The 14,108-nt window shown below is 51.9% G+C and overlaps 1 protein-coding gene across 1 annotated transcript in view; it reads right to left on the bottom strand.

The window, feature by feature from the left end:
• SEC14L5 (SEC14 like lipid binding 5) overlaps positions 1-3,767 on the bottom strand; it is a 33,280-nt gene extending 29,513 nt beyond the window's left edge. The window contains exons 1-2 of the mRNA XM_061152784.1: positions 3,499-3,767; positions 2,766-2,880 (exon numbers count right to left, since the gene is read on the bottom strand). Coding sequence (XP_061008767.1) covers positions 2,766-2,828 — 63 coding nt within the window. The 5' untranslated portion in view covers positions 2,829-2,880; positions 3,499-3,767. The remainder of the gene's footprint in view (positions 1-2,765; positions 2,881-3,498) is intronic.
• Between the last annotated feature and the right edge of the window lie 10,341 nt (positions 3,768-14,108).

Genomic DNA, 14,108 nt, shown 5'->3' with positions numbered 1-14,108 from the left:
TCCACCAGAGTCCACCGTCCAAACCACAGCCTTTGTGTCCATACCAGGATCTCCACAAAGACCCCACCCCACCTCCAGGGACCCCACATTCAAAGGGACCAGGGATTCTGCCAGCCTTGGATACTAGCTGCCTCCATTGTCTTAACTGTTTTCTTCTGCTTACCGAGAGAATACAAGCTCATTGTTCTGAACCCAATAATACAGACCGCTATCAAGAAAGGAAAAAGCAAAGGTCCCTGGAATTCCAAGCTTCAGAAACAGAATTCATGTCAAGGAATTTGGCCCAAATGGGAGAGAGACACCCATTCATTGAATTAGTTACAGTTTTGAAATGGAAGAGAAAAATAATTTTTTAAAAAATTAATGCTGGGTCTAGAAAGGTTACCTTAGTATTATTTTATAACCAATTCCACGAACACAGTTTCAGTGGCATGGTGGAATATCTGCAAAGGGACGTTTTGATTCTCAAGTCAGTTTTGTTAAACAGAAAAACCAAAAGGCCAGCTCGTCTGGTCGCTCGGATGTGGTCAAAATAGCCAAGTTCATCCGAAACTTCCTCAGCATCTGACCCAAACTGAGGGCAAGTGTTTAGCTGAGAAACAAAGACTGACATTAAGTGCAGAAAACCCCTTTTGTGCCCACACAGCGAGAGAGTTATGTTGAGTTATGCAGCTATATTGGGGACAATGATGTTTTGTAAACAGTTGGCAAAGTGGCTTTGTCCCATGTTGGGGTAGTTTGGGGCCATTTTGCCGAACAAGGACTGTATGGAGATAAGGTAACACAGTATTTGAAAAAAAACAAATGACAAATTGGCACAATACAGGTAATACATATCTGAAAACATCTATTTCCTGTTGTCCCACAAGTATTTATCCAGCAGCACCTAAAGATTATTAACAATTATGGAAGTAAACTGAGTCCTTCGGCCTGCATGTGTGGAACTCAAAGCTGATGAAATATGCTTCACGTATTCCACTAGACTTTTTTTTTTTGGCTACACTGGGTGTTAGTTGTGGCACGTAGGATCTTCGTTGCTGGGATCTTGATATAGTTCCCCAACCCGGGGATCAAACCCAGGCCCCCTGTATTAGGCGCACTGAGTTTTAACCCCTGGACCACCAGAGAAGTCCTCCAATAGTCCTGTTAATACAGTCTTAAGTGTTACATTAGTGGACATTTTTATGTTAAAATGCAATGATTGTAATTTTTTTTTTTTTTTTAAGAATCCTAAACATACTAAGGGTGGCTCAGTGCTAAAGAAGCTGCCTGCCAATGCAGCAGACACAAATTCCATCCCTGGGCCGAGAAAATCCCCTGAAGAAGGCAATGGCAACCCACTTCAGTATTCTTGCTTGGAAAATCCCATGGATGGAGAAGCCTGGCAGGCTAGTCCATAGGATTACAGAAAAGTTGGACACAACTTAGGGACTACAACAATAGCAACATGAGTCCTCAATTTAGAGACGGAAAGTGTAGGCTCAGAGAGGTTAAGTAACTTGTCCAAGGTCACCCAGCTTGTCGATAAAACCCCAGGCTTGCTCCTGCTACTTTCCTGACCTGGCATCAGCCACACATAACCACACAGCATGATTACTCTAATGATGCTTTTTAATCTTTTACGTGACTATAAACATATATGTAGGTAGATTCACAGAAGAGATGTGGGGAGGACACACAAAGGGCCTTCTATCCAACAATGCAAGTCGTTGGGTAAACGGCTGGGATTAAGCAACCAAGAATGGGATGAGGAGGATGAGAGTGGATCCTGGTGTTTCTTACACTTTCACTATCATCACTGATAACACCATGCGGTATAATTACAGGAAGAGCCGCATTTAGTGAGCACCTACTATGTGCCAGGCGCCGAGCCAGAGGCACCAGGCACTCTTTCATCGACTCTTCATCACAACCCCACAGCGTCGCCCCTGATCTATGGAGTAGGGAAGCTCCGAGAGACAGAGTGATGGCATCAAGAAGGAAACCCACAGCGGCCCGACCCCAGCACCAGCCCCAGGGGCTCAGACTGCTGATCCAGGAGGCCGAGGGTGCGGGAGCCAATTCTACGTCACACAGCTCTTCTGAATCCCAATAAACAACTGCTCCCAGACCCTTCCTGCCCACATGTGCCCCCCTCCCCCTGGTCTCAGCTCCCTGGATGGGGAGGGGAGGGGGTGTGAGAGCAGACGGAGGACATGGAGGGTGTTGTGGTTAAACTCAAGGCTCTGGAGTCCCCCCATGTGGACCCCAGCCCAGCTCCACCTCTTCTCGCCGCCGAGCCTAAGACCATCCTTGTCCGAGTGTCAGTGTAATGGAGCAAAATAAGAATAATAAGAGCTATTGGGAATTAAACCAAACAACATATGTAAAGACTTAGCAAACCATGGACAAATGGCTGCTGTCATCATTTTCATTGTATATGTACCATTATTAATATTATTATTACTATCACTACACAAAAGACGGCAGCAGCTTGGCCCCGATACCCTTTTTCTGTCAAAGGAGACTGAGATAACAGATAAGCTTCAACAAGGAAAACAAATACCTTGTGTCTTGCTCAGTGCGCAAGGGTCCTAGAAGTTGTGGCAAAAGATGGGATGGCAGAGGGGTCCTGGTTAGAAGCTGGACCCATCCGGTCAGCGGAGTAGCTCATTAATTCCTTCCGATCTAGGGTTTTGAGGGTTTCCTTTTCCTTCCCATCATGGCTGACCTCTTGGGGCCCTCCAACTGTCACACAAGGGGCCCCAGGATCAGGGGTCACTCACCACCATGACCAGCTCGAATGGGTGCTTGTAGACACGGACGGGAGACTGGTACTTCTGCACCATGTTCTTGAAGGACCAGCGGCAGGAGCCGGCCAGGCAGGATTGGGCGCTGAGCCTGGGTGAGGGCAACTAGTGAGGGAGCAGCTCCCTCCAGCTGAAGCAGGAGCCCGGGCCTCAGCTCCCACTGGCCAGGGGTAGGCCCACCACCCCTCTGGACCCACCCACACAAGTCCCCAGCTCTCAAAGCAAGGGGGCCAATGTGAACCCCAAGTTACTTCCAGTCAGACCCCCAACACTTGTCTCACCCATTACCCAATGCCCCAGACCACACTCGATCCTCAGGAGCAATCAGTACCCCCCAAACTTTCCTCCCTTCTCGTCCCTTCATGCTGGGGACCCCGGTAAACCCCCATAAAGCCACCGAGCTGGAAACATCCCCACGATTCATTCGCCCACGCAACCCACAAGAATCATTGCACTTGCGCTCCCATTTTCCTCCAAGATCCCCTAATATACACACAAGTCTTCACCAGTGCCTCTGCCACACAAGCACACACATGCACGACTCCCCTCCCACATGAGAGAGCCCTTGCACACGAACTCAACTTTGCACACACACCCAGCTCCACACGCACAGTTCCCTAGATGCACACAGACGATCACACACATGCACACACACAGATGCAAACGCACGCACGTAGGCACATCCAAGCTCCCCAAAAGCCCAACTCACTCTCGCCCTGGGAGTCTCCGGCGACGCAGACCCGGGGCTGAGCAAAGCTGAGTCCGCCGGAGTCCTCCGCGGCCGCCTGGCCCAGAGCGCAGCACCTAGGGCGGGACGCAACCGCGATCGCCAGACCCTGAAGTCCGAGCCAGCGATCGCTGATCCTGGGCGGTCGGGTCTTGCACACCCTGCACCATCCGGGTTGGTCTGGGAGGGGCCTGCTGGGTGGGAGCGCTCCAGGACCCAGGACAGCGAAGATCCCGGCCTGACCTGGCTCCACCCCCGCCCCACCCCCCACCCCCACCCCCCGACTCAGCCCCGGCCCCGCCCAGATTTACCTCCGGACAGGCCCCGCCCCAAACTGGCTCCACCCCGTATTAGCTCCGCCCTTCATTTTACACATCTTTCTTTAACCGCGCCTTCACCTCGGCCCTGCCTCCAGACTGGCCACGCCTCATGCAGGCCCCGCCTCCCCCGGGTCCCGCCCCTAAAGCACCCAGCCTCAGCGGTGGCTCAGCCCCAGGGAGACCCCGCCCCAAGGCTCTAACCCCAGTCTCGTTCTGCCCCCAGTCTAACCCTTGCCCCTCCCAGCCAGGCTTGTCCCAGTTCAGGTCACGTTTGGCCAGTTCCCTAACGGGCAACCCCCTCCTCCTGGGCTCTGAGTCCAATCCCTCCACTGGCCACACCCCAGAGCCCTCCTGGCCCCGCCGGGGATCTTTCATTCACTTTGCCCGCTTTATAGAGCGCCTGCTGAGTGTCAGGATTTGCCAGGCGCTGGAGAGTTCTCAGTGAACAAAACAGGTAAAAAGTCCTTGCCCTCGTGGAGTTTACCTCTCAGTGAGGGGAGTGTGTGTGTGTGCATGCTAAGTCGCTTCAGTCGTGTCCAACTCTGCACTCCATGCACTGTAGCCCACCAGGCTCCTCTGTCCATGGGATTCTCCAGGCAAGAATACTGGAATGGATTGCCGTTTTTCCTCCTTCAGGGGATCTTCCTGACTCAGGGATCAAACCCGCGTCTCTTATGTCTCCTGCATTGGCAGGTGGGTTCTTTACTGCTACCACCACCTGAGAGTCATTAAATAAGACAAATACAATACTGTGTGTGATGGGGAGAAATGCCAACGTGAAAAAAATAACCAGGGAAGGGATTCAAGAAGCCAGCAGAGTGAGGGTACAATTTAATACACGGTGGACTGGTAGAGTGAAGTTTCCCCCATCATTCATTCACATTTTAGCTCACACGCAAACCCTTCCGGCCTTTGCAGGATTCAGGAGACCCAGCATCCCTTCCACAGCTCCCCTCTTCCTCTCCCTCTCTGGCTTGGAGGAGCCAAGAGGCTGGCTCTAGACAATCACGTCTTCCGTGTATTCATTCATTTGACATGTACTGAGCACCTAGTGTGTGCCAGCCCTGTGTGACTTCATCCATTTGCAACAGGAAATCAGACAGGCTAGCCTGCTCTTGCGTGACCCACAGTCCTAGGCAGGGAGAGGGTGTACTGGGAGACAGCGCTCTATTTAGCAAATGTATTGTTGCCCTTTGTGATAACCAGCCCCTAGCTTCCTTCCTAGCATATGTTACACTCTGTAATCATCTTATTTACTTTTTCATTTTATCTCTTTGTAGCTCTGACCCAGGAGACTGTGAGCTCCACAAGGGCAGAGACCTTATCTGTCTTACTCATGTGCCTGGCCAGAGTCCACGGGATCTTACTGGGGACCTGGCACATTGGTGCCCAGTATGTTTTCTTGATTAGGGTTTTCAAGGATGGTGAAGCTGAAGCTCCAATCCTTTGACCACCTGATGCAAAGAGCCAACTCATTAGAAAAGACCCTGATGCTGGGAAACATTGAAGGCAGGAGGAGAAGGGGACGACAGAGGATGAGATGGTTGGATGGCATCACCGACTCGATGGGCATGCGTTTGAGCAAGCTCCGGGAGATGGTGAAGAATGAGGAATCCTAGTGGGCTGCAGTCCATGGGGTCTCGAAGAGTGGGACGCGACTGAGCGACTGAACATCAAGAATGGAAAAGGAGCGCCCCAGGTCCCATGCCTGCCACAAGATGGCAGCACAGTCCATGGCTCCTGGAGTCGCCACGAAGGGGAACTGGTCGGGGGGAGATGGGAGCCCCGAGGTGCACCGCGGTATCCAGGGTTCATCAGGGAAACCCCCACGCTCCTCCTGGGCGTCTTGCAGGGCGCGTAGTGAGCATTCACTCGGTTGCCTGTTGTTACAGCACGATTGCCGTTAGCTGGCACAAAGTAAGCACAGAATGGGATGCTAAAGGATAAAGGATATCCTGGAAGGAAAAAGCGGAGCGATCGATTCCAAACTCTCCAGCTCCGAAGACCGCCCCCCCCCACCCCCCACTCCCCAGCTGGGCGAAGGCTGAAATGCAGATTCCCTATCACCGCTGGAAGAGCCTAGGAATTTGCTTGTTTAACAAACTCTCCAAGTGGTTCTTCAAAGTGGACACGCCTGGCAGTGCTGGAGGTCATTCCCAGAGCTGGGATTTCAGGACGCTGAGGAATTGCGGGCCCTGAGGAGGGGGGTGGGGCGCTCAAAAGTGGGGGAGGTCGGCTCTCAAGAGCTCCTCCCACATGGGGGGCGTGCTCACTGTTGCCAGTACCGTATTCTGCCCAGACGGAATCTTCCGGGTCACCTCCACGCGTGTCTCCTTTGCCACAGAAGGTGCCGGCTTGGGGGAGCAGGAGCGGGCGTGAGAGATGCAAGGAGTGGGAGCAAGAAAAGCCACGAGGAGCAGAGGAGAGGCCCTGAGGCTGCGGGGAGGCTCCGGAGCTCCCGGCTACAGTCAGCGCCGCCCCTGCCCACAACCCGTGAGGACGCCACTGCCGGGAGGGGGGGTTAGGGGGAAAGGGGTGCGACAGGTGCGTGCGCACAGCTCAGAGTGGAAAATGGGGCCCAGAGGGGAGGGAGAGCCTAACTCCCCCTTCCTCCAGCCAAGGCAAACGAACCAGTAACAGCACCACCTGCCACGTGCTTCTATCACAGCACTGTTTTTCTATCCTTCATCCCTACCGTTTATTGAGCACTTACTTGGCACAGTGCTGAATCAGGCAAGGGGCTTCCCTGGTGGCTCAGAGGTTAACAATCCGCCTGCAATGCAGGAGATGCAGGTTCCATCCCTGGGTCGAGATGATCCCCTGGGGGAGGGCATGGCAATCCACTCCAGTCTTCTTGCCTGGAAAATCCCATGGACAGAGGAGCCTGGCGGGCTACAGTCCTTGGGGATCGCAAAGAGTCAGACAAGACTGAAGCAACTTAGGACGCGCGCAGGCACATACCAGGCATGGTTCTAAGGCTTTACAAACATTCAAACACTTAATCCTCAAAGATAGCCCCTGTCGTGATGAAAAAGTTTTGGCACTCCACAGAGGCGGCGGTTGCACAATACTGTGAATGCTCTGAATGCCACTGAATTGTACACATTGAAATGGTTCATTTTATCTTTTATAACTACACCTACCCTGAATATTCATTGGCTGAGCTGCAACTGAAGCTCCAATACTTTGGCCACCTGATGCGAAGACTCGACCCATTGGAAAAGACCCTGATGTTGGGAAAGACTGAAGGCCAAAGGAGAAGAGGGCGGCAGAGGATAAGATGGTTAGATAACATCACTGACTCAATGGACATGAATTTGAGCAAACTCCAGGAGATAGTGGAGGACAGAGGAGCCCGGAGTGCTTCAGTCCACGGAGTCACATGGAGCTACTGAACAACAACCAACTATACCTCAATTAAAACAAACAGCCTTTTCAGGTCAAAACTCTGTTAATCCTCATTTTAAAGACAAGGAAACTAAGGCACAGAAAGGTTGAGTAACTTGCCCTAGGTCACACAGCTAGCAAGGGGGTCAAACCCAGGACTTCTTCCCCCAGAGCTGCAGTGGAAGTACCCAAAAGGTGTGATTTTTCCCAGCCTGAGCTTCAGAGATATCCAGGCATCCTGGTCAGGACTGAAAGTGAAAGTGAAGTTGCTCAGTCATGCCCGACTCTGGGATCCCATGGACTGCAGCCTCCCAGGCTCCCCCATCCATGGGATTTTCCAGGCAAGAACCTGGAATGGGTTGCCATTTCCTTCTCCAGGGGAATCTCCCCGACTCAGGGATTGAACCCAGGTCTCCCGCATTGCAGGCAGACGCTTTACCCTCTAAGCCACCTGAGGAGGTACCAAAAGGATGGGCTGATCCAATGGGAACACTGGGGCATGAAGTCAGTCCCAGGGGCAGGACCTTTAGCCTCCACCTGCTGCTTCCTACTGGCCCTGAGAGAATGATCGAGCCTATCTGCCTATTGTTGTGGCAGGTTTTGAAGACTCCAGGAACTACCTCACATCTTTGAATATCTCCCTGCAGTTGAGCGCGTGTGTGTATGTGTGTGTGTATGTGTGTGAGATAAGGTACACATAATGGGACTTCTATGGTCATCCAGTGGTCAAGACTCTGCACTTCCACTGCAGGGTTCAAGGTTCAACCCCTTGTCAGGGAACATGCCACATGCCATGGCAAAAAAAAAAATGATAATAACATGAAATGTTTAAAAGCAGAGACATTACTTTGCCAACAAAGGTCTGTCTAGTCAAGGCTCTGGTTTTTCCAGTAGTCACGTATGGATGTGAGAGTTGGACGGTGAAGAAAGCTGAGCGCCAAAGAATTGATGCTTTTGAACTGTGGTGTTGGAGAAGACTCTTGAGAGTCCCTTGGACTGCAAGAAGATCCAACCAGTCCATCCTAAAGGAAATCAGTCCTGGGTGTTCATTGGAAGGACTGATGTTGAAGCTGAAACTCCAATACTTTGGCCACCTCATGCAAAGAGTTGACTCATTGGAAAATACCTTAATGCTGGGAAGGATTGGGGGCAGGAGGAGAAGGGGACGACAGAGGATGAGATGGCTGGATGGCATCACCGACTCAATGGGCATGAGTTTGGGTAGACTCTGGGAGTTGGTGATGGACAAGGAGGCCAGGCGTGCTGCCATTCATGGGGTCGCAAAGAGTCGGACACGACTGAGCAACTGAACTGAACTGAACTGAATAACATGAAAATTACAAGTTTTAGCCATTTTCTTTCTTTCTCTCTCTCTCTCTCTTTTTTTTTCCTGACAAAGCCAGAGACTTTACTGGGGAGTGGCACCCAGCTGGAGAACAGGAGGACTAAGTTATTTTCAAGTGTACAATTCAGTGGCTTTTCATGCATTCACAAGGCTGTGCATCCATCACTGCTATCTAGTTTCAGAACATTTTTATCACCACAAAAGAAAACTGATACCCATCAAAGCAGCCACTCCTTCCTACTCCCCTTCCCCCAGTCCTGGCAATCCTCAGTCTGCTTTCTGCATCACATCTCATTTGTCCTGGGGCTGCTTCTAATCCTGTTCCTTCTTCCTCCTCCCCAGAGCTCAGAGACCTCCCAGACTGGGGAACCTCCAGGGCCATCAGGGTCATTGGCAAGGGTGGTCATGTACGGATGTGCAGGTTGTAGCCTGCACAACTCTGTGTGGTTGTCCTGATCACTGGGCAGCTTTGATGGAGCAGAGGCTGAATCTGGGGTCAGCAGGAGTTGGAGGAGGGGAGCGAGGGGAGAGGAACCTGACCTAGAGGGCTGCACAGCCAGACCCCACCCACCTCAACCCCCCAGCCCACCCCCAAGTTCAGTCACTTCCATACAAACGCTCTGGGATTCCAGCAGGCATTGAAAGTGGAGTCGGGGTCCAAAGGTGAGCAAAAGTGTCAGAGCCCAGGAGCGCTCATCGAGGAGGAGAGGAAGCGGAAGGGAAGGTAGGATGCCCTAGCAGAGTCGCAGGGCCCTTGAGAGGGGGCGGGGTAGCAGGGTGGTGGGCGGCGGGTGCTGGAGTCCAGACAGGCCTGTGTGCAAGTTCTGGCCCTGCCACCTCCCAGTGTTCCGGCAGTATGTGTGGCTGCAATGTCCCCCCCTTTAAAATGGGGAGGATGTGGAAATGTTTCAGCCTTCAAAAAGGAAGGAAAGGCCCGTGGATGAACCTTGAAGACATTGTGCTCCGTGGAAGAAGCCAGACAGAGAAGGACAGATATTGCACAATCCTACTTCCATGTCGTCAGGTTCACAGGCTCGGAACACAGAGGGGTGGCTGCCAGAGGTGGGAGGGAGGCAGGGGCAGGGGAAGGGGAGTTAATGTTTAATGGGTGCAGAGTTTCAGTTTTGCAAGATGAGAAATTTGAGGAAGTCGTGGAGGTAGATAGCAGTGAGGGTTGCACAACAGTGTTGAGCGCACTTAATGCCACTGAACTTGTACTTAAAAATGGTTAAGGGACGTCCTTGGAGATCTAAGGCTTCTCCTGCCAGGGCAGGGGATGTGGGTTCAATCCCCGGTCAGGGAGCTAGAATCCCATGTGCCTAGTGGCCAAAAAGCCAAATCATAAAACAGAAGTGGTGTTATAACAAATTCAATAAAGACTTTCTAAATAAAAATGGGGCTTCCCTGGTGGCTCTGTGGTAAAGAATCCTCCTGCCAGTGCAGGAGACATGGGTTCAATCCCTGATCCATGAAGATCCCACATACCTCAGAGCAACTAAGCCGGTGCACCACAGCTATTGAGCCTGAGCTCTAGAGTCCATGAGTTTCAACTACTGAAGCCCTTGTGCCCTAGAGCCCGTGCTCCGCAACAAGAAACCATCACGATGAGAAGCCACAATTAGGGAGTAACTTCCGCTCACTGCAACTAGAGAAAAGCCCACTCAGCAACTAAGACCCAGCACAGCCAAAAATAAGAAATAAATAAAAAAATTTTTTAAAAGACTTAAAATGGTCCACATCAAGAAAACCTCTAAAAACATGATTAAAATGGTAAATTTCATACTATGTGTATTTTATCACAATAATAATAAAAAAAACCTCATTGGAGAAGTCGATAAAACAAAATAGTGCTAAATAGTGCCAGCTTGGAGAGAGAGTCCATTTCCCATGAGACTCTGTTGAGAGGGTGGTGTTGAAATGGAAGGGGAAGGAGACACCCACTCCCCTGCCCCTTTCTTTCCCACCTCCGTCATGACCTTCCTTTAGCCCAAAGTCATCTGGATGGTAGGGCAGACAAAGTCCCCGGTGGGGCAGGGAAGAAGGGCGCCATGTGTGAACTCCCCACGGCCGCTGTAACGGATCAGCACACTCTTAGTGGCTTTAAAAAACAACACAAATGGGGACATCCCTGGTGGTCCAGTGGTGAAGAATCCAGATCCCGCATGCATCGGGGCAGCTAAACCCATGAGCTCCCAATGCAGGGGGCCCCAGTTCGATCCCTGATCAGGGAACAAGATCTCACATGCTGCAACTAAGACCCAACACAGCCAAATAAGTCAGTAAATATTAAACACACACAAATGTATTATCTTACCTTTCTGGAAGCTGGAAGCTGAAATCAGTCACCCTGGGCTACAGTCAAGGTGTTGACCACCTTAGTGCCTTCTGGACGGTCTGAGAGGAGAATCCGTTTCCTTGCCTTTTCCAGCTTCTGGAGCCCGTGTTCCTTGGCTGGGGGCCACTTCCTCCTTCCTCAAACTTCGTCGTTCCCATCTCTGCCTCAGTCAGGCATCCCATGGCCTTCTCTTCAGGCGTGTCTCTGTCTCCAGCCTCCCTCTGCCTGTCTCTTATAAAGACATCTGTCATCAGATGCAGTGCATGTGGGCTATTGCCTCAGTCTCGTCTGACTCTTTGTGACCCTATGGACTTTAGCCCCCATTAGATTCCTTTGTCCATGGGATTCTCCCTCCTCCAGAGGGTCTTCCCGACCCAGGGATCAAACCCACGTCTCTTATGTCTCCTTCACTGGCAGGTGGGTTCTTTACCACTTGCTCCACCTAGTAAGCCCCATTGGATACAGTGAAATTGAAGTCACTCGGTCGTGTCCGACTGTTTGTGATCCCGTGGACTATAGCCTACCACACTCCTCTGTCCATGGGATTTTGCAGTGAAAGTGGAAATGAAGTTGCTCAGTCGTGTCCAACTCTTTGCAACCCCATGGACTGTAGCCTGCCAGGTTCCTCCATCCATGGGATTTTCCAGGCAAGAATACTGGAGTGGGTTGCCATTTCCCACCCAAAATCCAGAATGATCTCATCTTGAGATCCTTAATTTAATTACATCTGTAAAGACCCTTTTCTCAAATGAACTCGCGTTCCCAGGTTGCAGTGGGATAGGACTTGGACTGGTCTTCTCCGGGGGGGCCACCAGCAGCCCACTGCAGGACCCCACCCTGGGTCAATGTGCTGCCCTTGGCATATGCTCTCCACCCACTTCCCTGCTCCTGTGCCCCAGAGTCCCTTCCAAAAGCCAAGTCCCTGAGCCCAAGCTCTATTTTCAGGGGGACCTGGGTGAGGATGTTCAGCAGATCAGATGTGACCTCTGCCCCCTCACCGGAGGAGGGGTGTAGGGACCAGGTGGGGGGGGCAGAACTATAGTGCAGGCAGTCAGAAGTCTAGGAAGGATGAGGGAGGCTGGCCCTCGATGCTGGAGCCCGCACTCCAATGCTAGGAGATCAGCTCAGGTGATGATTCTGCCCGCCACGCTGGGTTAGACTAAGGGGCTAGGGATGAACGGAAAGCTGAGCCATGGGTACGAAAAGCTGAGCTTGACCTCTTCAACAGACCCCAAGGGACCCTCAGCTCCATCCCGGAGGCCCTAACTGCCCCTGCCTTGGGGAGAGGCTATGGTTCCAGGCCATTGACTGCTCCCCCACCCCAATGTGACAGTCGTCAGCCACAGGCAGCTATTTAAATTCATGAAACGGATATGAACATGTCATATATTTATGTAAATAAAAAATGTAAACAGCAAAATTAAACACGCAGTTGCACGAGCCACATTTCAAGTGCTCAACAGCTACGTGAGGCTCGTGCTGAGAGGACAGACTATTCCAGCACTTGCAGGAAGTTCCTTTGGCAAGGGCCGCTCCAAGTCACCCCCAGGGGCCGGCAGAGGCTGGGCCCTGACTCGGGAACAGGATGGACTGGGTGGGCGTGGAGCAGGGACCCCAGGGCCGGGAGGAGGAGGGTGTTTGTCCAGAGCTGACTAGCGTTGACTCATCACTTCCGAGGCCCAGGCCCGGATGGGGGATTAAGCCTGAGCCGGTGACCAGAGGTTGGCCTGGGGTGGGGAGGGGGTTAGCCTGCCATGGCTGGGCCTCCCGGGTCCAGGGCAGGAATGTTTGACCTCAGCAGAGAGAGTAGACAAAGGGCCTGGGCAGGTCCAGACTGGGTAGATAGGCCAACTTGCCGAGTTAGGGGCAGCTCTAGTTTAAATCAGAAATGGTCAAAACATCTGCTGCTTCACTTGTTACCACCTAGACTTTCCTCCCCGTAAGGCTATGGACCCCTGTCTTTCTGACCCCATCTGCCTGTCCAGAGCCTGGCAGTATCATTGTTCCTCTGCCCACCTCCCCATGGATGAGCAGTTAGGTCATTTCATTTCTCTTTTTTTTCAAGTCACAAATAATGCTTTTAATGATTTCGTTTCTTACAGTACTCATATGACAGAAACTGACAAATCCATGTTGTTGTTGTTTAGTCGCTAGGTCACGTCTGACTCTTTGCAACCCCATGGACCGTATAGCCTACCAGACTCCTCTGTCCATGGGATTTCCCAGGCAATTATGCTGGAGTGGGTTGCCATTTCCTTCTCCATTCATTTCTTTAAAGAAAAAAATTTTTTTTTTGGCCGTGCTGCATGGCATGTGGGATCTTATTTCCTTGACTGTCCTTCGGGATATTCGAGAGATGCCGTGATCTCCCCCTAGGGACCTCATACTCACACTGTCTCCTCATTCCTACCCTACTAGCTCCCTGAGAGCCCCCTGCATTGGAAGCACAAAGTCTTTTTGGTATGTTTTTATTTTGGGCTGTACTGGGTCTTCATTGCTGCCCGGGTTTTTCTCTAGTTGCGGCAAGTGGGGGCTACTCTCTAGTTTCGATTCCTGGGCTTCTCGTTGCTGTGGCTTCTCTTGTTGCAGAGCACCGACTCTAGGGCACTCGGGCGCAACAGATGCAGCTCCCGGGCCCCAGGGCACAATAGTTGTGTCACATGGACTTAGCTGCTCCACAGCATGTGGGATCTTCCCAGATCAGGGATGGAACCCGTGTCTCCTGCATCGGCAGGCGGATTCTTTACCACTGAGCCTCCAGAGAAGCCCCTGAAAGCACAGAGTCTTAAACCACTGGACTATCAGGGAAGTCCCAGGTCATTTCATTTCTTTACGTGTGGTCATCAGCTTGCTTTTCTATCCCTTTCTCTTCCCAGACCGGGTTGTTCAGGCTGTATCTTGCTAGCTGCTACTTCCCCAGGATGGGGAACTAGGTAGGTGCTCCATTAATGGGAAGCACACTGGGGGCAAGATCTTCCCCCCGGAACAGGGATGCCTGGTTCCCAAGGAAATATCAGTGATGCTTGGGAGGCAGGGAGGACCATGATGAGGGAGCTGGGGGTCCCTGCCTCCAGCGAGGGGCTCCAGCCACCCTCAGCCTGGGGTCTGGCTGCTTTCTTCACGGTGTCTTGGGGCCCAGTCCATGATTTTGTCTGCCTGTGGTGCTCCGTCCTTGGGGATATTCGAGAGATGCCATGATCTCCCC

This window comes from Dama dama, chromosome 10 (assembly GCF_033118175.1).
Source record: "Dama dama isolate Ldn47 chromosome 10, ASM3311817v1, whole genome shotgun sequence".
In the NCBI taxonomy this organism is placed as follows: domain Eukaryota; kingdom Metazoa; phylum Chordata; class Mammalia; order Artiodactyla; family Cervidae; genus Dama; species Dama dama.
This window is presented reverse-complemented; position numbering and strand designations above follow the sequence as displayed.